At 43.2% G+C, this 26,742-nt stretch overlaps 1 protein-coding gene across 2 annotated transcripts in view; it reads left to right on the top strand.

The window, feature by feature from the left end:
• LOC126456989 (serine/threonine-protein kinase 26) overlaps positions 1-26,742 on the top strand; it is a 621,338-nt gene that overhangs the window by 552,768 nt on the left and 41,828 nt on the right. For both annotated transcript variants that reach the window (XM_050092953.1, XM_050092952.1), the window contains exon 2: positions 3,014-3,238. In XM_050092953.1, coding sequence (XP_049948910.1) covers positions 3,014-3,238 — 225 coding nt within the window. The remainder of the gene's footprint in view (positions 1-3,013; positions 3,239-26,742) is intronic.

Raw genomic sequence — 26,742 nt, 5'->3', positions numbered from 1 at the left:
GTCCCTGAATTGAACGCTAATCTGCATGTACGTTTTTATATTTAGAGTCACCTTCCATTCAATGCCCGTAATTTTGAATCACATTAGGTATTTGTATTTGGCGTGAGTTTTCATGTGGGAGTGTTTCTTGGCACGTAACAGCTACATTTGCAAACTGTGGTAAAATGCTCTAGCCATAGTATGCTAAGTATGTTATTGCTATTGGAATAACACTGGCACCCGCTCTCTTCTTGGAAGTAACAGCAGTCCATTCTTATTTGGACCTGATGTTCTTTCATTATGCAGTACGGCTGCCGTTTGAGTTGTGATACTGTTCGATCTAAATTTTCGGCGTCTTTAATACGACTATACCGAAAAGTGCTGGTCAGCTCTCTACCTTAATGCTCAGTGACATACGCTGTTCCAACGGTGCACGAAAAAAGTACTTGGGAAAGCGCTGAATCTAACAGGGAGCGCTTTTTGCACTAAAGATCAACTGTGTTCTCTCGCCCTTAACTGATTTTCATTATCAGTAGCTCTTACATCTAAATGTCTTTTAATTTCTCCCGCTTTGCTTCGTATCAGAGAAAAATTATTTTTGAACCATTAGCTATTGATTAAGCATCACAACTTCTCGTGTATTTTTGTCTGTTTGTCTTTGGCAGTTTTAAATGTGGCCGTAAAAGACGTTTAAACTTTGTTGTTGATACACCTATATACCCGCGCATCTTCTCCTCTTCCCTTTCAGTATGAACGATGTGGTACTAACGGGTCTCTAATCCCATGAAATATTGTTATTGAACTGGAATTGCTGCATTCCCATCCGAAATGATCTGCTGCAGTTCTCGAAGACTATGATGGTTGTGGCAATACACCTAAATTTTAGGGCCCCCCACACAAAGTATTCGCACTCTGACAGATCAGGTGACCAGGGTGGCCAACTAGGGCCGCGACCAGACTGATCTCTGCCAACAACTCTGTCAGACGTGAAGATTGTGTAAATGTGCTCCAAGGTTCGGCCGGCTGTATGGAGAGTTGTTCCATCCTGTTGGAAGTAACTGTAGATCTTTTCCTCCCCACAAATTCACGTCCATTCGCATCCACTCGTTCGGGCCACTTTCATGTGCCCCACCCTGTACATGCGAGTTTAAATTTATAAATTCCTCTCGTCTGCTGACAATTCAGGCAGTGTAGTGGACGTTGTGTTATTACGGTAACTCGTTTGTTTGCAAACTGACAAGTACTTATTCTTGGATTCTTTACGATATCTGACTGATGTTTATTTTTATATGGTAGAAGAGCTTTATTATAAGGTATCGCTTCCTATTATCAAGTAGCTCGAATTCGAACCTCATCCATGTTCAGGTATCAAGAATCAACTAATTAGGAGGGGGGATGGAGAGGAGGAGGGGGATCCATTACTCCATCTTCAGAGAATGTGGGTAGAGCTCACGTGCCAACTCGGGGACTTCGATCCGGTCAGCAGTCACTCATTTTTTGCTTGACAGCCGTTTAAAGCTATTCGCAATTGCTTCGCGGAATCGCCACCCATGCACATCGGCGGTGCACTGGACTTCGGCGGCTGTGGAAAATCTTCGCCAGACTGCCTGGTGTGCAGTTCACATGCGCTGTTTACGTGTCTATCCACTGCAATGCAGAGAAACGAACATACTAACGGGAACATTACTCAGTATATAGAAAGAGTGAGCCTTTGGTTATAGACACTGCATTCCCTTCCCCAGGATAGTGCGTTCAAATCTCTGTCTGGGCAGGTGATAAGGATTCTGTGGTTTATTTAACTCATTTAGACAAAAACCAAGCCAATCCTCTTTACTATGTCACCAGTGACTTCCTTCCCCATCCGTATCCAAATACGTACAGTATTTCTTTGTCAGTCGGTCAAATTTATCTCTAATTGTCAGGAATATTCCTCGCAGCGTTGTTCTTGCTGTGAAATCTTGCATTTCCGCATGCCGACAACACAAAACCGTTACACTGTGTGGCGATCGTAAGAAATGCATGCGCTTCCATCATTCAGTTTACCTAATGGGACAACTACTAAGGATGTACGAATTTCGTATTTAGCTAACCAACAGAGTAAATAAGGAATCGTAATTTCAGTAACCAAAAAGCGGAGGTCTTTGTATGCAAGATAATTGTCAGAATGCAGAAGATATTTTTCTTTAGTAAAATAAATGCATATGTGGAAAGTACATTGTCAGAACATCTAAAAATAAATTGTGTGCCACAACTTCGTCGCATCGCACTCTTTATATCTTCAGTAGGGTGTGTTATTATTGGAGTAAAAAAAAAAGGGAAATTGTATCGTCGTACATTGCTTATTATTTCTGTCAAGGAATTTTAAGCTTAGCTGTAGCTAATTGCTGGAAGTATCAGGTCGTATCGCCATATATCTCCGTATGTTTATGGTTTTGAGCGGGCTATCACCAGCATCCACTGCGTTACCATTAATACACCACTTACATATCTTGACCCATTACTAAAAATACACATTGGATGAAATTCTCGTCTCCTCATTGTTGCCATATGTTATTGAATTGCAGTTATTTTGGGATTGTGTTTATCGACTTGTTGGAAAAAGGCAACGCTCTAGCAACTCTTCAGACTTTGTACGTAACATAATATCGGAAACGCATCGTGATAGGTATATCGTGATAGGTATATGTTCCATTAAAGATTTTTAATGAGGACCTCTATCGTATGCTATTTTGCTTTATGATTTCTGTTTGTAACGGTCTCTTTAATTTCAAATGTGCATTGACAAAGTAGCACATTCCATCTAAATTTTCATCAAGAAGAGAACTCAGCTTGGAGGCCTGTAGACATCTTCTGACTTGTAATAACTGGCATACCACTTAGTTGACGATGTTGCCTACTATTAAAGTTGGGATTGTTAACCCTACCTCTACATGGAGGACCAGTTGTTACAAACTAGCTGGCCGTATTTTATTACTAGTGATATACCTTTCTTGATATGACAGCTTTTCTAATTGCGTTTTTTTTTCTGTTGCAGAAGGTGGACCCTGAGTTGATATTCACAAAACAGGAACGTATCGGAAAGGGTTCGTTCGGCGAGGTGTTCAAGGGGATTGACAACCGATCCCAGCAAGTTGTCGCTATTAAGATTATCGACCTCGAAGAGGCCGAAGATGAGATCGAGGACATTCAGCAGGAGATCATGGTGCTGTCGCAGTGCGACAGTCCCTTCGTCACCAAGTATTTCGGCTCCTACCTCAAGGTAAGTAAGCTGGTGTGAGTCCGAAGAACATATAGTTCCTACAGTTAGTCTCTCTGACCTGCGTGGTATAAAACTAATCTGTTTTGTAGATGGCGACCGTAGGTGGAACCGATCACTGTGTCATTGCTGTCTGCATTTTGGTATGAGTTTCAGAACAATGACGTGACCAAGTGAGTCCGTGACAACCACTTTCGAAATAAGACGGTGCTACTAACACCAATAATACGCACCAACAATTAGTGATCCACCTCTTTTAACTTGTTCAGCATAGTACTCGTGGTCAGTCTTATGTCGATATAGGTTCCTGCTTCTCTTTTATAGCAATATACGTTATGCGCCCTTCCCTCAATACATCAGCTGTACGGATAAAATAGATGTCTTGTAAGTTGACTCCAGGAATGTCTGTCTTGTACATTAATATGTTTCTTTTCGAAGCTATCGCGCGTCGTTTTACTCTGGCGTACTGAATAAAAATCTCAGATTTTTATGTCGGCTCTTTGATTTACGTGTATCAAGAAATTTGCATGTTGTCCCACAACGTTAAAAATCGTGTTATAAGCAATATGAGCTATTGACGTCATTCCGATACCACAGCCGGTCGCAGTGGCCGTGCGGTTAAAGACGCTGCAGTCTGGAACCGCAAGACCGCTACGGTCGCAGGTTCGAATCCTGCCTCGGGCATGGATGTTTGTAATGTCCTTAGGTTAGTTAGGTTTAACTAGTTCTAAGTTCTAGGGGACTAATGACCTCAGCAGTTGAGTCCCATAGTGCTCAGAGCCATTTGAACCATTTTTGAACCGATACCACAGAGTGAATGATGTACTTTTGGTTTCAGAATTAAGAGTGGTTTACGATGCCATCGAAAGCATAGTAGGACATTGCTACGTTAAGTACGTTTTTTTCTGCGTAGTGGCGTATGACCTTGCAACCATTAAATTAGTTACACTATAAATAAATAAATAAATAAACAAACACAACAAATGGCTAAACTTTATTTTTCACCTACAGGGCGATTCGGAGTCTTCGCTGCATAACTAGGCGACAGTTTTTGCTTTTGCCTCGGCACCATTCATTGTTTTTAGGAAACCAATGGTTTGAGAAATTTCTGCAGTCCTGTGCAAAGGCGTTGTGTATTTCCGACGACAGATTAGCATTTTACAGTTTTGGTTTTCAACTTGACAGCATTGCTACCAAGAAAGCAATGCAGATGCCCAGGAGTGCAGCAAACTCAACACCGTTGTTCTGCTGAGAACAGTGCTGCTCAGTAAACATGCAAAAATCTCATCTGCAGATGGAGCCAAGCCTCCGAAGTGCATTGTAGTTTAAACGTACAGTTATGGAAGCAGCCTATAAAACATGTCACAAGTCACACTTGAAGGGTATCTCTGAATAAATGGTGCTAAATCGGGCAATAAGTAATAGTAAAGCTCTGTGCCGTTTCATCGGCCATAAGTATATGGATTCTTCCCGATATAGCAGCAACATTAAAACTGAGGAATGTTCGCGTGGACGCGCAGTAACACTCGAAGGAGCAGAGCCGTTAAATCGATTCAATACGAAACGGCACAAATTTGCGAGCCTTATCCCTTTTTTGATCGGGCCAGGAGAACTGCCGTACTTTAGTGCGGCTCGTTAAGCCGTACACTGCGGGGTGGTGCTAGAGGGAAAAAGAACGGCGGCTGCCGGTAGCAGGTGGCCAGTGGCCGGCTGCGACTTCAGAGGGGTGGAGGGAGGGAGGGCAATCGCGTCGCCCCGGCTCCGTGCCAAGCCAGCCGGTTATTTGCTCGCGCGTTAATTTGCTGCCCGTGTGCAATTAACGTGGCGGCAGCGGCGGCGGCCCAGCGAGGAGCTGCCCTCCCAATTAACTTAACTTACTGTTGTAGCCGTCTTGTCTTTCACGTCTTTACGCCAAAAGCCAAGCCTGTATCAGTCGTCCCGGACTTTCGTCCTCAGTTGAACTATGTCACATGGTTCTTGTATTTCATCACGGTGAGTTCATAGAAATTTCAATGAGCAGTTTTTATAACATGGTCCTCACTAATGCCGTCGGCACACGGACCGTGCATCCGAACGTTGAGCGTGCCCAGTTTCTGACGTCATAGCGTGGAGTAGCACGTTCGGGAGTTCCGAACGTGCAGAGCAATATCTGGCGTGTCAGATATTCTGAGCGTGCGTCTGAGCGTTGACCAATGAGATGGCACAACGCCGTCTACGTCATACGCACGCCGTCTCCCTTCAGTACGGAGTTGTAAGGCGCCATATTGGCATTCATTTCAAGCCTATATGTATATATGCCGTTTCTGAGCACCAGCAAATTGAGAATCACTGGAAAACCCGTTGTTAGTTGTGTGATTCGTTCCAATAAAATAATGAGAAACATCACATTCGTGGCAAAAGAATTATTGTAACGAGCGCATTGTAAGATTAGGCTATTTGAAGGCAGCGACACACTGAAGATCCGCCAAAAACACATTGTTCTTCGTACAATTTGTTAGAATTAAATTTCAATTAATAACATAATTATCTACGATTCATATTTTTAGCAAGGGGTAACACAATATTTTTAAGACATCGGAGCCTGTTGTTGGTTTAGCGTAATGAGTAGCGTCTCTGTCCAGTTATGTCTTCGTTGGGGCGGTGGTTCGCGTCTTAACTCTCCCAACTTTTTTTTCCCTAACATTCGCGTTTTTATTTAGTTCTGATACTTTATTATTAGTTTAATATAAGTATATGCTATAATATTTGATGTTATGTAAATATAAGTTCACCTTTTTTTGAGGGTGACTTTGTTCGATTGGCTTAATTACAAGACAGCTTGCGCTACTTGTATAAAGATATTTTGCTCCTTTTTCTTTTACGCTTCGTAATTCACATGTTGCAAAGATTCTGCTACTGGGTAGGAACAGTGATCAAGTAAGACTGACCTTGGGGTTTTACTGAAATGTGGGAATGATGAAATAATGTTTATCTTATGCGGAGAAATATTCCAAATTTGTACCGCACTGTTTGTAATGGAACTTTTATAAACCTGTGTCCTTATTGATTCGACAGGGTGCTTTCCTTTTCGTGGACGATGGAGGAAATGTGCTTTTTAATAGAGCTAACGTGGGAATTTTACGCGCGCCCGTTGAGTAAACAGTGTGATTTACGAACTAGAAACATCCCTCAAACTGCCGCTGGAGTGTGATGCGATCGCGTATCCACGTTGGGGCCCACGTACCGTATGCACAAGTCGCATCGTTCCTGAGCGTTCAGCAGCATGTTGAACTTGGCACGCTCAACGTTAACGTTCGACAGCACGGTCCGTGTGCCGACGGCTTTAGCGACTGCTGAGAGATGTCGTGAAAATGGTGTGACGTATCATTTCCGGTCTGCGCCTGTGTCGCTCGCCGAATGGCTATTGTGCCCACCAGAGCCAGTGTCTGGGGGAGGGTGGTGTTCTCCAACTTTCGGAGTGATGGACCAGTCGTTCCCTAATCCTCCCAAATGAGTTTTCGCCGCAGTCTGAATGGCTGGCTGAAAGGTTTGCCGCTGTTTTCCGACACCCGTTGTGGTAGAAGTTCTAAAGCAGCAACTTGCAGAATCTTAACTAGCGGGAGCAGGAAATGGCCAGTGACATTGCCTTTGTTTTGCTGCAGATTCTGATTAGCTGAAAGATCTATATGCTAAACACAAGGATGATGTGTGAAGTCAGTAAGAAAAGCAAGAAAAATGTTTGTTTCGTGCACAGCTCACCTTACTTCTCGCCGTGTCTCCTTTGAGGGACACACACGTAGCCCAGCGATCCTCCAGCTTTTTCATCCTGCCGGAAAAATTGTCTCTCGTAACTTGGCAACATATTCGTTGACTGCAACTATTCATTTGATGAAAATTTCTTCCCAGCGATCCAAAGTTCCAAGTTAGGAAAGAGCAAGAAATCACTTGGGGCTAAGTCTGATGAGTGGGGTGGATGAGGACCCAATTCAAAGCCGGCTTCATGCGCTTTCGCTATTATTATCGCTGATTTGTGGGATGGTGCACTATCCAGTCAACGCAGGTTTCAAGTGATCCAGCAGTGAAGCGTAATAGGGTCCACTTATGGTTCTGCCATTTTCGAAGTAATCAATGAGGATTATTCCCTGGGAATCCCAAAAAACAGTGGCCATCATCATATCAGCTGACAAAATGGTCTCTGCCTTTTTCGGTGCACCTTCACCAGCCTTTGTTCATTGTTTTGTCTGTCGTTTTGTCTTTGGTGTGTAGTGATTGATCCAAATTTCATCAACACTCATGAATCGGCGCAGAAGTCTTGCGGATTGCAATTAAACATCGCCAGACATTGTGTTGCGATGTTGTGCAGGATGCGCCTTTGCTCGACTGTTAGCAATCGCGACACCCACCTCACACACAGTTTCTTCATAGCCAATTCTCCGTGAAAGATATTGCGCACTCGCTCAGTTGAGATGTCCACAGTCTCAGAAATCTCACGAATCGGCGCTCTTGCTTTACGATGTGATGGATTTTGTCATTAGTTTCCTTTGTGGTGATTTCAGTTCGACGATTGGAGAGTGTTTCGTCTTCTCTCGTTTAAATTCATTAACCAAAAGTAAATGATCATGGTCTTCAGTGATTGTGCAGAGTCCGTGTGAACTCGATCCCATTCAGTTTTGATTTGTGCGGCAGTCCAGCTCTTCAAATGAGAATGTTAAATAACAGCACGAAACTCGGTTTTCCCCATTTGCAGTCGCAGTCGACAGACTGACCAATTCAGACGGCTGTCAGCAGTGCACAGTAAGCTTTAGATTGCTGAAATTCTGTATACTATCCTTGGTATAATCAAGCTAATCAACCATGAAGGCGCAACGAAAGTGTTTCACTCTTTAACTGAAATTTATCAATCATATCAAGCTACCCGTTCAATTTCATGGATCGGTGTGAACCACACGAAATCAACAAATCACTCGGCATCGAGGTTAGGAAGGACGTCGTGGACCCTATGAGCCGGAGATGGATTTTAAAAGAGTTGGTTGTATGAAGCCGAGAGCGAGTGATCTTCAGCGTTCAGTATAGCCGCAGAATGAGTTTTTCACTCTGCAGCAGAGTCTGTACTGATACGAAACTTGCTGGCAGATTAAAACTGTGTGCCGGACCGAGACGAACTCCAGACCTTTGTGTTTTGCATGCAAGTGCTCTACCTAGCTGCCCAGGCACAACTCACGACCGTTCCTCACAGCCTTACCTCCACCATTGAGCGCTTGACGCGAAAGGCATAGGTCTCGTGTTTGAGTCTCGATTCGACACACAGTTTTAATTGCCAGGAAGTTTCATTAGTATAACTCTATTGCGGTTTTTGAGAGAAAGGGGCGACTTAATGAGCTAACTTTTGCTAGGTGGACATAGATCTCATACTCAAACATGGAGACATCAGCTAGCTGGAGCTAGTGATTGATAATAACGAGGCGCATTTGCCCTGTTCTTATAAGAGACTAAATATTCTGTGTGTTCCAGTGGAAACTTGTGGCGTTTTCGTCTTTGTCTCTCTTAACTTTAAACTGTTATCCCGTTTTGTTTACGGAGGAGATGGTGGTACAATCCGGTCGCAGACAGTGTAGTGACTGCTTGCGTTGCTCGCTTCCAAATCAAGTGATCTAATCTGAGAGTCTATTGAAAGCAGTTACATTGTTATAGGGCATTGATGACGTACATGTAGGTGGCGACAATTTTAACCGTCACACGCAGGTGAAAGCGATGCTGGCTAGCCTTATTTAGCGTTAGAGTGTATAGGGTGTAACGGGTATAAGTGCAAATGTTTTGATATGTGGTACCTTAATACGCACACGCGTCGGTGTGTTGATTGTTGTTTCTCTGCGTCGAGCAGTCTTCTTACAAACACACGACAAACTTTACGACGTGATGTTTTTCGCACGGTCATACTGGAGCGGTAAGTGGACTATGCGTGTCAGTATACATCGACCATTTTGCGTCCACACGTCAACATCTGACCTGCTGCCCAGGGGAAAATAAGCTACCTAAAAACATACGACTTGTAATGTCTATAATTAGTAGTCGGCAAATGATTTAAATATTGATGTAATGTTGTTAGTACATCGTCCTCAGTTACCAGCAGAAATATCTGCACTTAAACTTGTTTGACCCTTTATATGTAGCAGTGTACAGGAATAATCGGTGTTCGTCAAGAAATGTTACTGAGGAAGCCTATAGAATAGTACGTCGCGTAATTTGTCTTTGTCACGCGTGTAGCACGGCGGTAAGATTGGGCGGACACTGGCCGCGGTCGGGAGTTGATTTGGATGCATCCTACGTAAGCCCCGTGGACAGGACGAATAGGAACAAATCAGCATCCTGCGTGACTGGCCGTCGTGACTTAGAAAAGAGACACCCAACTACCCAACTGACGGCTGCTGAAAGCATAAAACTCTCCTCCTACTGCAGCCTTTGTTTGCATTCGCATCACGCTGTATGACATTGTCAAGCGGGAGTAAAATTAAGGGAGAAGAGGCGATAGAACAGCTCTGCTTAAATCAGAGTCGACTGCAGGTTCAGTTTAACAAACATATTGTACTCTTTAACACATTTCCAAGAAGATTCATACATTTAATTAATTAGAAAGCAGTGGCTGGCAAAAGTGCTATTATTGTTGGTTATCGACAGTTTGGGGACCAGTAGACAGCCGTCGGTCAGTAAGAGAAGGAACATACACGCACAACGAATTATTGGGACAGTGCTGCAAATATGGTAATTATCAGAAATTCCCGGCAGTCGAGAGAGATTCTGCCCAACGGTGGTAAACGGCAGTAGAAGAGCAGAGTTTACCTTAGCGATGGCATAGAGGCGTCGGTGGCCCAGGGACGGTCGTAATTGTGAGTTTCCGTCGTACTTCTCTGATGGTCGTGAATTGCGTGCAACGAGAATGTAAACTGTCTTACCCAACGAAATCAGCAGCTTCCCCAGAACACCAGAGACTATAAGCTCCCAAGTAAACCACTGCAACACGGCACCTGAGTTCTAGATTCCTATGTCCTGGACGGTGACTATTAACTGCGGAAGATGCGTGTTACATGTAGATCATCCAGTAAACTAAGATCCTGTTCAAAATCTCGGCGCTCAGAGAAATTAGTCGACTGTCCAGAGGAGGACTACTTTGTACAGACAATATGAGAAGGCTATGCAGACCCGTTATGTTGCCTGACATCTAAATGTTTTAAGCCACCTCTCCGATGTATCCTTGCGCGAGGCACCGCTCAAGTTCCCAAATCGTGCTCACTTTTAACAGCAAACACCATATTAGTGAAAATTACGAACATCTTAGTGGAATGGAATAACGACCCGCAAAACTGATGGAAAGTTCCCTTTGTACTTACGTGTCATTATTACCTATTTAGTATATCCTCGTATCACACGTAAAATTAATAACAACAATTAAACACTCATTAAGAATTCAATTTTCTAAGTTGTTTCTCGCTTCAAAGAGTTCCTATGCTTTAATTGCACTAATTATTTTCCTGTATACCAGCAATAAAAATGTAAAATCGTCGTGTCTGGCTGTCTGAAAATGTTAATTTCCAAAACTACTTGAATTTTCAGGGGGGTTTTCACAGATAACTTGAGCGTAGCTCGGGGGCAACGTATAGGCTTCATGTAATCAAAATGGATCACAGGAGAAAGATATCGTAATTTAAAGTTTTTATCTCGTATGAAGAATTTAACGCAACGTAGGGAATACTCTTTGAAAAAGCTGTTTACTTTTTTGCTTTTGAACTGCATCATATTTGAGAAGATGCTTTTATTGATTGATGGGTTCTACGTAATAAGATTAATCTTAATGAATACAATGTTTATACAGTCCTCGACGACTTTAGTCCATGCTTCCATTGTTAAATGCGAAAGTAACTCTCATCTGCTACGTTTTCACGACTAAACTGCGGAAACGATTTCGATGGAATTTGGTACGAGGATTGCTTGATCCCTGAGGAAGAACATGGGCTACGTTAGGAAGTTAAAACATAGAAAAAAGACCTCTAATTGTACGAAGTAGGGGATGGATCATTTTTCGCATCAGGGAATATAATTATGTTACAAAATTATTGAATTTGTTGCATAATGTCCATGTTTTATGACGTCACATCATGCAATGGGATAATTGAGTGGTGATGAGGGGTGAGGCACATCACCGGCTATGCGTACCAGAACAGGCAGACACGTGAGGGCAGCTGGCATTATTTTCACGTATAGTAGCTTAGTTACTCACCATCACTCATCGTAACAAAACTTCGTATGCGAGCGCAGCCGGGGATAACAGCTAAATTATTTAATAAATTCTGCCACCCTTAATGAATGTGGCATTACAGTGGTAACATGGGTAAAAGATGTCAATATATTTGTGTATGTCAATGTTATGTGATATACCAGATGGGCCACAAAGTTAGGTTGGAGAGAATGGGAGAAAGATGGTACTTCGATTTCACACAGAGGGCTTTTCGGCATTAGCACCATGCTTACCTTGCATTTACAGTGAATTCCGCCCCCCCCCCCTCCCCCCGCCGGTGTGAAGTTCGAAAAGAATGGAAAAAAGTGCATGTGATTCCCGTGCGTAAGAATGATAAAAGAAAGGAATTGCAGAATTACTTATCAATATTCTTAGTTTTTGGTGCAGAATTCTTGAGCATATTCTTGCGGAATATGTCTGTAGATGTGTCAACTTGCTTACCGCTCTATAATAAACGAACTGACTGATGTTAGAAATTTGTGGTAAGTCCTATGGGAGCAAACTGCTGAGGCCATCGCTCCCTAAGCTTACTCACCTCAAAATCTAACTTAAACTAACGACAGCACGCACACCCATGCCCCGAGGGAGGACTCGAACCTCCGACGGGGCCAGCCGCGCGAACCGTGACAAGGCGCCCTAGACCGCACGGCTACCCCACATGGCGATATTGTTTCTTCCTGTACATGCTGTATGTAGTGCGTTGGTAGGAAACCGGTTAGCGAAATAACAGCCACATTTTTGTACTTCTCATTTATTATTATGAAGTTTTTCCACGAAGAAGCGACGGACAAATCATGCTGAGAGATAATGCGTTTAACAAATGGGGAAAAACTCATAATATCGAATTAAAAGACCAGGACAAAGCAAGTGAAACGTTCCAAGAAAGCGGCGTGCATCTGTGAAAGAAATCACGTACAGGACGCTAGTGCGACCAATTCTAGGATATTGCTCCAGCATTAGGGGTCCTTATCAAGTAAACAGCACAGCAGACACTGGAACATTCGCTGCTACAACTCTGACAGGTCGGTATAGTTCATACGAAAGTGAAACAATGATGCATTGGGAACGTAAGTGGGAACTGTTGGAAGAAAAGTGACGTTAATCTTGCAGAAACCTGGTGGCCAAATTAGGACAACCGATATTCAAGAAAGCCTATGCGACAATTCTGTTGCCACCATTGTATATCTCCCCTAGAGACCGTATGAAACAAAGAGGGATGCAGTCATCTTCCCACACCTGAATTCTCGAATAAACCATGAAGTCGCCAATATTTATTTGCAGTGGATGGTGGCTTGCGGTGTGTATTTATAGGTGAAGATTTCTATCCTAACGAGTCCATTACATGCTTTGTATATACGATTTGTTTGCATGTGTGGCAGCGCACTGGCCTTGTACCCAAAACCAGATAGCACTGCTTTCCTTTACTGTTGTGTATTTCGGGCTGTTCTAATACACGAACGGTAATTCAGGGTTGTGCAAACAAGATACGTGTTTACACTGCGACTGTGGCTGAATTGTCGCTGGGCGGTATTTTTGCGGGCTCGTTTGTCGCAGTAGCTAACCGGAAACTGCGCGAGCTTCCGGCACGGCACGCAGCGCTGCATCGGACCGCGGCGGTGGAGCAGGAAGAGCGAGCGGTTGCGACCGGCTGCAGCCCAAGGCCGCGCCGGCCCGCCGTCGCCCACTGCAAGGTCACGCTGTACTGCCTCTGCCGCTGCTGGCTGGCCAGCATCTACAGGGTAAACCAGAGCTCCACCGACAAACTTTCGAGAGGTTCTTCCGGGATACCCTCTCAGTATTGTGGTGTAATGGTCTAATAATGTAATTATGATTTGTTCGGTTTGATACCGCACTTATTCTTGTTACTAGGGAAATACCTTCACAGCTGTGATGAAGCCTGGAACATTCAACAACTAAAACGTACGACTCACAACACAGGATAATACAACAAACCTCTGAAGAAATACGGTACTGTAATATGGTTGCCGTCGCTGCGGGACCAACTCAGCAAAGCGTTCATTGTGCCGGTCTTCCATTCCATTCATTGAACCTCCGTACACGAATACGTACTGGCCAACTCTTCATTAGTAAACCGATCCATACAGCTGTGTATCATTGTTAACGTGCAACACTACCGGAAGAACAAACCCAAGACAGAACCGAGCAGTACTGAATGCAAGCTTGTAGGCGAAGAGTAAAGTGGGTACTTCTGTTCTCAACAGCAGGTACCGTGAGCAAATGTAACAAGACACACAACGCATAGTATCGACATTTGGTCTGTTCTGCACTATATTCGGTGCAACACAGATACAAATCTCATAGGGACAAGAAAGCAAAAGAAATGGAGTAGCCCTATAACCAGCCATGGATCCATTATATCAAAATACTCAGAAGGTATGTCAACAACCTCTGAAAGCTTATCGGTGGAGTTTTGATTCACCTGTATATAGCTATAGCCCTGCCTGCCGCCACGGTTCAGACGGGGATATCGGTGGTGGAAGTAGAATGGCAAGAGGTGCGTGTGAGATTCTACACAGATTTTGAGAAGGAACTTGCTTTCCTTGTAGTAATAATTTAGCATAGCTCACTGGAGCAGCGAAAGGTACCTAGCAACTGGATAAAGGCGCAATTCGTTCCTATTTTCGAGCGGATCGTAAGACAAATGGATGTAATTATAGGCCCATATCGCTGACGTCAATCTGTTGCAGAATTGTGGAAAAGTTTTTTATGCTAACGTATTATGACGTTTTTGGACAACGAAAATATCTTCTATAAAACTCTTCATGGATTCCGAAAACAATGGCGTCGTGGCTTCAAAACTAGCCCTGCAGATGTATACCATGAAGAGCTGAGTGGCGGGTCCAATACTCAGACCAATGATACCATGCAACAACACTGTGTTCTGATCGACGATTGAAGACTCATGATCTGGTTGATGAATTTCTCCGTGTCTGACGCACCAACACTTATACGATTATCACAGAAAAGCTCATATAACTCGAACTGTATGAAAGAGGGCGCTGAAAATCCTTGCCGATAAACACAAGGAGCAAAGAATGATAAAGTCACTACTTCCGCGGAGCTTTGTCCCATCTTATCAACAAAACGTACTGCCAAACTGAAATCATTACATAACATCTATGCTGCCATAACTGCTGGATAGGTTGGCGTGAGACTTGCCGAAAACTCTTAAACTTCCTCTCTCGTCAGGTCAGCGCGTATGCACGTTTGAGGTGTAAACTGATTCAGTTTTGGATTCTGAAGAGACGGAACCGACGCAATGCGACGCGTGTCATCACCAGTCCAACTGACAGTACATGTTGTAGCACAGTCGATGTAGACAGGTGCACACTCATTGCAGTGCTCCAACTATCAGTCAACGCCGTGGACAAAACTGTACAGCTCGCTACAGCCATGTGGACAACGTGGCGACCATTTCATGTCATGGTCGCACTGTCATTGTATACAGCCCTTCTCCTCCACTGGTTCTCCACATGCACTGCTGCTGCTTTTCCATCCCCGGTATAAGCCAATAACCACTGTATGACAAATCCGAAGCTTTCTAAGCCAACCGCACGTGATACTGTGCCCTTTGATGTCGGTGAAGAATAGTGGCACTTGGTGTATCCACATCATACGGCATTGATACTTGTAGTCTGGTTAAAATTACTTGATAGTTGACGTCTGTCACTTGCCGCTACAGTGTTGCAACGTCGGCTGCCGGTACCGCTCGGTTATAGGTGACACTCAAAGATGGCGGTTAACTTCACAAATGCTGTTAATGTGTAACGCTGACCGCCGCGAGGTACATTATGTGATCAAAAGTATCCGGACACATGGCTGAAAATGACTTAAAAGTTCGTGGTGCCCTCCATTGGTAATGCTGGAATTCAATATGGTGTTTGTCCACCCTTAGTCTTGCTGACAGCTTCCACTCTCACAGCCGTGAGTTCCATCAGGTGCTGGAAGGTTTCTTGGGGAATGGCAGCCCATTCTTCACGGAGTGCTGCACTGAGGAGAGGTATCGATTTCGGTCGGTGAGGCCTGTCATGGAATCGGTGTTCCAAAACATTCCAAACGTGTTCTTTAGGATTCAGGTCAGGACACTGTGCAGGCCAGTCCATTACAGGGATGTTATTGTCGTCTAACCACTCTGCCAGTCCGTGCATTATGAACAGGTGCTCGATCGTGTTGAAAGGTGAAATCACCACCCCCGAATTGCTCTTCAACAGTGGGAAACAAGGAGGTTCTTAAAACATCAATGTAAGTCTGTGCTGTGATGGTGCCACGCAAAAGAACAAGGGGTGCTAGCCCCCTCCATGAAAAACACGATCACACCATAATACCACCGCCTCCGAATTTTGCTGTTGGCACTACACACGCTGGCAGAAGACGTTCACCGGGCATTCGCCGTACCCACACTCTGCCATCGCATTGCCACATTGTGTACCGTGATTCGTCACTCACGCAACGTTTTTCTACTGTTCAATCGTCCAATGTTTACGCTCCTTACACCAAGCGAGGCGTCGTTTGTCATTTACCGGCGTGATGTGTGGCTTATGAACAGCCGCTCAACCATGGAATCCAAATTTTCTCACCTCCCGCCTAACTGTCATTGTACTTGCAGTGGAACCTGATGCAGTCAGGAATTCCTGTGTGATGATCAGGAGACGCCTATTACACATTACGACCCTCTTCAACTGTCGGCGATCTCTGTCAGTCAACAGACGAGGTCGGCGTGTACGCTTTTGTGCTGTACGTGTCTTATCACATTTCCACTTTACTGTCACATCAGAAACAGTGGACCTAGGGATGTTTAGGAGTGTGGAAATCTCGCGTACAGTCGTATGACACAAGTGACTGACCACATTCGAAGTCCGTGAGTTCCGCGGAGCGCCCCATTCTGTTTTCTCACCATGTCTAATAACTATTGACGTCGCTGATATGGAGTACCTGGCAGTAGGTGGCAGAACAATGCACCTAATATGTAAAACGTATGTTTTGATCACATAGTGTATGTCGGAAATACAACATGCTCTGTAAAAAACTTATTTTAAGCGGCCAATGTCTGAACTACGGTAAACTACGCGTTTTGTAGCCCTAAATCTAAACACTTACGTCGTCAGCAACCATAACCTCGTGATGTGCAGTGTAGCCGAGAAAACGGCGGGAGAACGACAGGAAAAATCAGTTTCAGCGCCAAAAACAAACTGTAATATCAAGCTACAGGCACAACGTGGGGAGCACACGCCAACACTGTGAGAACCTCTTCCCTTGCATTGTATTACTCTGCCGGAGAATACGCAAGCCCGGTGTGGTTCAGCTCTTGCCATGCCAAAACAGTAGATATCGCTCTTAATGATACATGTCGTATCATCACCGGGTGCCTGAAGCCTACTCCTCTGGATAAACTGTACAGCCTCGCGGGAATTGCACACCCCGACATCCGCCGAGAGGTAGCAGCAAAAAGTGAGAAGAAAAAAATCAGAAACTTCTGAAGCTCACCCCCCCCCCCCCTATATGGCTATCAACCAGCAAACCCACGACTAAAATCCAGAAAGCCTCAGATATACCGAGGCTCTAGTTGGGGCACCACAGCAATGCCGAATCGAACTATGGCGTGCAAAGCTTACCAGTACTGTTGGGTGGATTACACCAAGCGAAAGACTACCACCCGGCTACACAGAGAATTGGAGTACATGGAGATCCCTCAACAGACTATGCTCGGGTGTCACGAAATGTAAGAGCAATCTGGCTAAATGGGGTTTCCTAGAGGAGCCTCCTCTCTGTGAGTGTGGAGCAACGCAGACGACCTTCCACCTGCTCCAGTGTACCCAATGTCCAGCCACATGCACAACAAAAGACCTGCTACATGCAACGCCAAATGCAGTAGAGGTCGCTAACTTCTGGACGTCAAAAGTGTAAATAATTGTCTTGTAAATATATATACGCAAGACATGTAAATATTGTACATTATTTTATGCATCGTAAATGCTTCTGACACGAATAAATAAATAAATAAAATTTTAATCGGACCGTAGGTGAGCTTGGCTAACACTGGCTGAGCTAGATTCACACTACCCGTTTCGAGTGCGCGCTGCCGGCCTGAAGTGTACGCAGTCTGCAATGACTTGGCACGTACCGTCGGAGGCTCGACAAGGCTGTTCGTGAATATAGAGAAGTCGCAGCGCTAGAAAATTTTAGCGGATTGTATAGGTCCGATTCTTGGTGCAGGGATTGGCTATTCAACCCGCAACGAATGCAGGGAGATACGGCTAAGATTTTCGTCCCAAGATATTTCCCGAAACATGTAAAATGTCGTAACCCTGTTATCATCAAAATAAATTGTAAAAAATTCTTCACTAAATGATCTGTAGTTTCTTTTCACAGCTGTATTAATAGCAGAGATGTCGGCAGCAACTTCCCTTTTTCAAGAGGAAGTATAGCAATTTCTGATGCTATTATCGTAGTTCTAAGAGAGACTAATTCAGTGGCGTTTCTTTTTTTCACTTTTCAAAATATAATTAGTAGTTTCGGAGTTACTACAATATTTAGAACTTAGGGCCTATATGTTTTGAACATGAAACCACTTACTGTCTAATGCAGCTGAAGCTGGTGTTGTCCAGAACTGCAGCGTCAGGCTGCTGAGGCGCTCCAGCTTGACACAAAGCGGAATAGTCCAGAAACGTTTGATGTAAAAGAAATACAAATGGCACATGCCTGCATGTTGTTGAACTGACACAACTACTGGAGGGCAGAGGTGAGGTTCTGTGGGACCAAACTGCTGAGGTCATCGGTAAGGAGGTCAGAGGACTTGGCATATAAGGATGATTCTCCTGTTAACTACGGTAACAGTTCTGCTCTTCTTCCTGCCAGAGCCTTGAAAGAAAGGTGCATGTCAACAAATGAACGGATTTGTAAAACAGGGAATGGAAACATAAAGTTAATTAAATAATAATTTTGTGTCATGATCGTAAAGAGCACGTTTAAAATACAAAATTACATCAGCAACTGCAATAAAAAGGGAGTGAAAGAAGAATATTGTAATAAACACACGCTTCAAATTCCGTTCATGTCATCAAGCTGTTGTGCAGTTCCTACTTTCTACTGCAGCACACGTTTTCAGTCGATAGTGCAAAGAATTCTGGACAGACTGAGGAAATTCCTTTGATATCACTGCATATGCTCCAAAAGAGCGACATTTTAAATAATCTTTGATCGTCAGAAACTGTGCATAGACTTTATATTTGTGTTTACGGCAGGTAAAACAAGTCCAGAGGCGTCATATCGAGCGGACGTGCACGCCATCCGAAAACGCCTCAACTTCCTCTCAAGCGGTTGTTGTTGTTGTCGTCGTCGTCGTCGTCTTCAATCTGAAGACTGGTTGGCCGGCCGGAGTGGCCGAGCGGGTCTAGGCGCTACAATCTGGTTAGTTAGGTTTAAGTAGTTCTAAGTTCTAGGGGACTGATGACCTCAGATGTTAAGTCCCATTGTGCTCAGAGCCATTTGAACCATTTTTTGAAGAGTGGTTGATTCAGCTTTCCATGCTACTCTATCCTGTGCAAGTCTCTTCATCTTTAGTAACTCCTGCAACATACATCCTTCTGAACGTGCTTACTGTGTTCATCTCTTCGCCTCCCCTGTACGATTTTTACCTCCCCACGCTTCCCTCCAGTTCTAAAGTGGTGATCCCTTGATATCTCAGAATTTGTCCTACCAACCGATCCCTTCTTCTAGTCAGGCTGTGACCCTATTTTTTTCCTCCTTAGTTCTGTTCAGTTCCTCTTGATTAGTCTAATCAGCATCACCTGATTTAATTCGACTACATCCCATTATCCTTGCTTGTCTTTTGCTGGTGTTCACCTTATATCCTCCTTTCAAGACACTGTCCATTCCGTTCAGCTGCTCTTTCAGGGCCTTTGCTGTCTCTGACAGAATTACGATGTCACTGGCAAACCTCAAGGTTTTTATTTCTTATTCCTGAATTTTAATTCCTATTCCATTTTTTTTCTTTTGTTTCCTTTGCTAATTGCTCAATATACAGACTGAATAACATCGGGGATAGACTGTAACTCTGTCTCACTCCCATCTCAACTGCAGCTTCCATTTCATGCTCTTCGACTCTCGTAATTGCCTTCTGGTTTTTGTACGTGCTGTAAATAGCATTTCGCTCCCTGTTTTTTTTTTATTCCTGCAACTTTCAGAATTTCAAAGGGAATATTCCAGTCGACATTGTCAAAAGCTTTCTCTAAGTCTACAAATGGTGTAAACGTATGTTTGCCTTCCCTTAACCTATATTCTAAGATAACCAGTCACTTAGATTCCAGTAACCCGCATCATCGTTCACACTGCACTGCCTCTCATGCTCAGCCAGTGTGGGTTCGTCACCGGCCCAGTAATATTTCTTCCATTCATCGTTCCATGATTTGCAAAGCTAGCTTCATCGGTATAGATAACTCTTTTAAGAAAGATCTTATCGTCTTGTTGTCGTATCAGAATCGAGCAACATCCATGATCGTTTCTTATACGTATAATTCCAGAGTCCTTTGCAGCAGCGATTTTTTGCATATTTGCTGCGTTGTCATTGTTGCTAAAGACCGTATGTCGCGATATCTTGGTGCGTACAGTTAAGCTGTTCCCTTCGCGTTCCTTTTGCAGTCTTCGCAGGGAAGTAGTATATCTTGTTTCTCGTGGTTAGTGAAAGCCATTTACTTTTTCAAACTAACTAGAACTCGACACTCCTGAACGATACAGGCTGAATGAAAGCCCCGTGTGCTCTGTGCCCCTTTTTGTACCGATTTCGCGGGGGTGCACTAAACAGTTCCCTGCTCATTCGATTTGATGTACTTCCTTATTGGATTTGAAATCTCCAACGTCCACATAACACAGCAATCAGTTTCATGTTAATTGCAGATAATTTCTAGGTTTTTAAATATCAAATTGAAGTATGAAATGCCGTTGAATTCGTCTGTTTTAGAGCTACGATACTAGCCGCACATATTACTATAGTTGATGCTAACAGCTTTGTAACTAATATAACTATGAAAAGAGACTATACTCGTGTAGTCACGACTTTCTCAAAATTGATCTGGATGAAAACAGAATTAAGGTACCTTAAACGGCTCCGGAAATATGTGAGGTGAACAGCTAAGCTAATCACCCTGTGTACAGGGTCTCCCAAAATAATGTATACACTGTTCGAAACTGAATTTCTCTTTAATTAGAGCAGATAGAGATAACTTTTTGTGGGTAATAATTCAGAAGACGTTGAAGAACTTGGCAATGCTTCCTTTTGTTGCAGAACTGGAAATAAATATGGTGTTATCGTTTGAAGAACAGAAGCGAATTCTTAAGTGTTACTGGAAAACAGAGAATGTCGATGAGATTCGACGACGTTGAAGAGACGAATTAAGAACATCACCACCTTCACAGTTAACAATTAAAAGACTCCGAACCGTTTTTGTGGTCGATGCTCTGATGCATGATGTGGAGAAGAGGCGTAGCGGAAGAGAGAGTCGTTCAACAGACAACAAAAGGATTGATGCAATGTTCAGGCGTACACACACGCCCCGAAAAAGTATGTGGGGCATGCTGTCATGAGACTGCGTTCAGAAAACCACTGGTCCACGGGATTTCGCGGAATGAGAGATGGAAGCATTAAATTCATCTGCTTCTCCTTGCCCTGAACGAAGATGATTCCGATATTCTAACTGATTTTTGTAACTGGTTAATCAACATGTGCGAAGAAGAGAATGTTTCCAAAATCTAATTCTTTGGCCGGATGAAGCGACTTTTAAACTTAGCGAAACAATTAACAGCCTTAATTGTATGTACTGGGCTACTGAAGATCCATACGTAACCGAAGAAACACTTTTTAATCTGCCAGAAGTACCTGTCTGCTGTACTCTGTCGTCTTGAGAGCTAATGATGTCTTACTTCTTCGAAGGGACTGTCACAGGTGATTCTTACCAGAAATATTGCTCTTGGTAACTCCAGGCCTCACGGCATTTTTGGCGTGAAGATTGTCACTTTCTCATGATGGGCGGAATCACACTTTCAACTTAATATGAGGGAAGTTGTCAGTCGCATTTTCTCTTCGAGATGAGTAGGACGAAGAGGAAGTGTTATGGAGTATTGATCTCGATCACAGCATTTGACCCCTTTTGACTTTTATTTTTGGGATACTGTCAACAACACAGTGCACGCCGCAAAACTACAGCCATTGTATGGTCAAATAGAGCAAATTGAGCAAGCCTATGATGATGCTAGTCAATTAGAAACTATACAGTTGGTATATCGCTGTGTTCCAAGTCGTTGTCGACGATGCGTTGCGCTGGGAGGAGGCCACTTTAAGCAGACCCCCGTAAGTTAGGCCGTAATGTAGACAACACCAAAAACTTTTCATTTCTATCTGTTTAAATCAAAGAGGTATTCAGCTTAAGAGAGTGTATACATTATTATGGGACAGCCTGTATACATCGTACTGCGTATAAATAAGCGGAAAGACCCGTTGTTGTTGAATGTACGATTTCCGAACAGTCACTGTAGACAGTCACGTCCATACAATATCTGTGACTAAGAGTACGAAGCGATTTAAAATGGAACGACCACGTAATACTAATCGCAGGTAAGGCAGATGCCAGGCTGAGATTCATAAGGAGAATCCTCAGAAAGTGTAATCCATTACCAAAAAATATAGCTTATAAAACCCTCGTTTAACTCATTTTTGAGCATTGCTCCTCTATTAGGGCTCTTACCATATAAAAATGAAATAAATGTCGTGTGGCTAGGGCCTTGCGTAGGGTAGACCGGTCTTTTTTTTTTTTTTTTTTTTTTTTTTTTAGTTGACGCCACCTCGGCGACTTGCGTGTCGATCTTACCAGACGGAATTGATAGACGAAAATAGAACGGACTCAAAGAAGAGCACGCGTTTCGTCATATGTTCGTTTAGTAACTCGAAAACGTCACGAAGATTATCGGCGAATTCCAGTGGTAGACATTGCAAGAGAGGAGTTATACATCGCGGTGTGGTTTAGTGTTGATATTCCGACAGCGCAGGTTCCCAGAAGAATCAGTAGTCAAAATATTGCTACTTCGTACATATGTCTCGCAAAGAAGACGGTGAAAAAAAATTAGAGACAGTCCATCTCGTACGGAGTTCACAGCAGTCGTCTCTCGTACGGAGTTCACAGCAGTCGTCTTTCCCGTGCATCATTTGCGCCTGGAACAGAAGGGAGAGAGGGAAAGTGAAAGTAGTATTCACCGTAAGGTAGCCTGCGGAGAATAGATGCACATCTGTCAGCTGCCTTAATCACGTATTAAAGGCACACTTTTGTACACGTCCCCAAGTGTGAGTTCATTTTTGGCCTTTCTTTAAGAGAGTTGAAAGTTCAGTATAATTGTAACACTTTTTGTGTGTTTCTTCCTAACGGTTGTTGTTCGGCTATTTCTTCATGAAACATTACGATTTACGAGGTAATTTCAATTCCTTTCCTACTCTGCGGAAATGTGAATTGTACTCTCAGCAAAGAATCAGTTAAGGATCCTTTCGTGGGATGAGATTTCCGAGTAATACTTTAGATATGTCCTGATTGTCCAGTGTCAGAAGCGAAGACGTTCGACAAAAATTGAATGTCTTTTGCATGAATGAGAAGATATCGTTGTTAGGCCTACAGAGAGAACTGGGAACACCACACCGACAGACTGGAGGATAAGAGATGCTCCAAGCAAATCCTGATATACAAGCTTGCCGGTAAGGGGGCTTAAGGAAGCTAGTGGGTAAGGGTGATCAGTAATTGGAATTTCATATGTCCTTGGACAGAGACATTTTGTCTTAGCTCTGCATGGAGGAAGAAGAAAATGGAAGCAATTACCGTATTTCTTTAAAAGTAGGTTCATGCACTTGTTTGTTATTTCGGTAGTTCTTGGAGACATGAATAGCGTGATGTAACGCGGGCTGATGTTTGGAGTGAAACGTTTCGTACAAAAATAGCCTGAAAATGTGGTACTCCAGTGAAATCTTAAACTCCAATTATTAACAAACATTATATAAGGATACTCCACACCCCTTTAAGAACTATCGAAATGTGAAACATGTACGTGGTTCGATTAAATAAATGATGGTTGCTTCAATATCTTGGTAGACAAAAAGTTACTGTGTTAACCGTTTATATGTAACGGACACACAGTTCTTCAAATATTACATGTGCTCCAGAAACACCAATTCCATTTTCCTTCATTCGGTAAAGTTACAGAAATCCGTATATAATGACCTCTTGTAGCCTGGAAAAGTCAAGGAAAAATTGTTTTAACAATTGGTACCGTCTCATTGTAAATCAATAAGCGGATGTTACTTATCACAGTAATAGTCGTGTACTTGTATCTTTTGCTGTATCGTTGAAAACTGACGGCACCAGGCTGGAAAGCACAGCTTTCCAACAGCAACATCCATCGTTTCCTTCGCAATTCGAGGTTTAATTCACTTTCTCATCGTGACTTTACCGAGAAACTCATTTCGTTTGCTTTCTGCGTCTTTGATGACCTGCTGCTCAATAACAGCCTTCAGAGTTGTCGAGAACTGCCTTCTCTGATACTTTTTATATTTCCCGTCACACGAAGCTTGGACGCTCGAGCTATCGTACCGGTTACTTCAAGGTGGTAAACAAAGCGTGGCGTGTACACTGGCGAACACACAGGCAGTCGTGGAAATTCCCTGCTCAGTTTGCTCTCCAGATACACTAGCCTTATGCTATTGATTTTTTTCAGTCAAGTATTCGGTCGTCGTGTACCGCGGCGTTATAAAGTATGGTGCGTTAGTGGAAATCTTAGCGTAGAATCTTTCTGTCTGTCTACTTTCACAGTTTTTGTCCTCTCTATGTAATCTTCGGTGTTACTCAGCAGCTAGATGATTATGCGGGCCCGCCCTCACGGAGTAATAAACTCTTCACTGGTCATTGGGTCTCATTTCGAAGCGGGGCTCATCATTGAAGACAATTCTACTCCTCTCAATGAGATTCCTAGCCAAAGACGTGTCTGGAGACGCCAACCTGACTGTCGCCTGCCATACGGCCCGACAACAGGTAGTGACCGGTCTGGGGTGCCATGTCGTCAGCAGCACCCTTACAGCACAGGGCAATGGTGCGTCAACGATGTTTTGCGCCCCGTTTTGGCCGCTTCGTGGCAAGCTATCCTGGGCGTAAATTTGAGCAAGATAACGCCCGCACTCACACGGTGAGAGTTTCTACTGGCTTGTCTTCGTGCTTGCCAAATTGTAGGCTGGGACCACCAACCAGCTCGGGATTTTGGCGATCTAACGCGCCAATTGGACAGAATTAGGCGCGACATCCCTCGGAACCAACAACTCTATCAATCAATGCCAAGCCGAATAACTGCTTGCATAATGGCCAGAGGTGAACCAATTTGTGAAGTTCTTTCTCTTGAATAAGTCAACCGACTCTTCCGAAATTGTAATCATTTTGTTTGTCTGTACGTGTAATTCACATCTACCGATTACCGTCACATTTGGATAATTCCTTCGTCTTGCATCGTTTTTTGTCTTAGATTGACCTTGCAATGACACGACTTCATACTGGTAATGCATATTAAGCTCTTAAGTATAGATACAGAATATTTGATAACATTTGTCACTTTGGAACAAGCGATAACAGAATCCAAAGATACGGTCACCCATCTCTTCATTGATTAGGAAAAAACAAAGTTAGTGTATATAACAGAGGGACTCTTGCTAATAATCTTCCATTTACGTAACGGCGTTTTGTAATTAAATGTATCCATTGTATCTAACTTCGCCCCGACACCAGCTAAAACTTGTAGCTACTCCACGGTCGCTATATTTTATTTATCTATCAGAAACCGTAGGACTAAGTGGGCTAAAGATATTTGGCCATGGAACGAATCAGTACATAGTTTACCAAATGCTGATTAGAAAACATACAAAGTAAACAATTAATGCTGATTAGAAAACATACAAAGTAAACAATTAAAGAATTAATACGATCCAAAAGATTGTGAAAGAGCATACCAGTAAATAATACCTTACAGAGAAAAGATGTCAGCTGCGACTATCTCCCGTGCAGGATAGAGGGAGTGTGCGTCAAGGAAACCTTTTATCCTGGATTTGAATATTTGGGGTTTATCAGTCAACTTGTTCGGTTCTGTTGGAAGCCTATTGAAAATGAAACCTGCCGAATAGTGAATATCCGCTATCGAAGTGCATGGCGTTTATCCGTATTCACTGAATGAGTGTTGCAATTTCTTCAGAATGAGTCAGTCCTGTCAACAACAAATCGCACTTGGGACAAATGTTCAGAGATTCCAGACACTTGAACAGTGTCATAAACGAAATTCGCGAACTGACGCCGCATGTCAGTCTGACCGCCCGTTTCTGGGGCAAGAATGTTCTTGGTGAGGCCACATACTTACCCAAAATATAACAGTATGCGAGATAGTACAGTGAATAAAAGAAAAGTAAACACATCTTCTTATTAGTGTCAGAGATAGTGAAGATTGTTGTTATCATGAAGATAGCAGCATTCAGTTTCTGGACAAGACCTTGAATGTGGTACTTCCAAGAAAGCGTTCCATCCACCCACAGTTCTAAGAATTTAATAATTCTTTAATTAACAATCAGTTTTTAGTATAACAGGTTTTTACATCAGACTAAGGGGTAAAAAATAATTTCTCGTAGACATATAAAGATATGCATATGCCTGAGAATTTGTGACTATGGAGTCTTAGTTGCTGTGAAAATAATTGAAGGATTTAAAACGAAAAATGTAAGGCATAAGCATTAAATAATAGTTTTTTATTTAAATAATTTTGATGCTGCATTTAGAAAGTATTGTTAAAAGGAACTCAAAACTTGTGAATTATCAGTCACATCATGCCGGCCGAAGTGGCCGTGCGGTTAAAGGCGCTGCAGTCTGGAACCGCAAGACCGCTACGGTCGCAGGTTCGAATCCTGCCTCGGGCATGGATGTTTGTGATGTCCTTAGGTTAGTTAGGTTTAACTAGTTCTAAGTTCTAGGGGACTAATGACCTCAGCAGTTGAGTCCCATAGTGCTCAGAGCCATTTGAGCCAGTCACATCATTGTCATGTAGTTTAATTGGTACCGATGCAGGCAACAATAGGACCTTACTTGTTAGCTGATATGCTTTGGGAATTGTTCAAAAAATGGTTCAAATGGCTCTGAGCACTATGCGACTTAACTTCTGAGGT

This window comes from Schistocerca serialis, chromosome 2 (assembly GCF_023864345.2).
Source record: "Schistocerca serialis cubense isolate TAMUIC-IGC-003099 chromosome 2, iqSchSeri2.2, whole genome shotgun sequence".
Classification (NCBI taxonomy): Eukaryota; Metazoa; Arthropoda; class Insecta; order Orthoptera; family Acrididae; genus Schistocerca; species Schistocerca serialis.
Note: the sequence above shows the minus strand (reverse complement) of the source record. Positions and strands in the feature narration are given on the sequence as shown.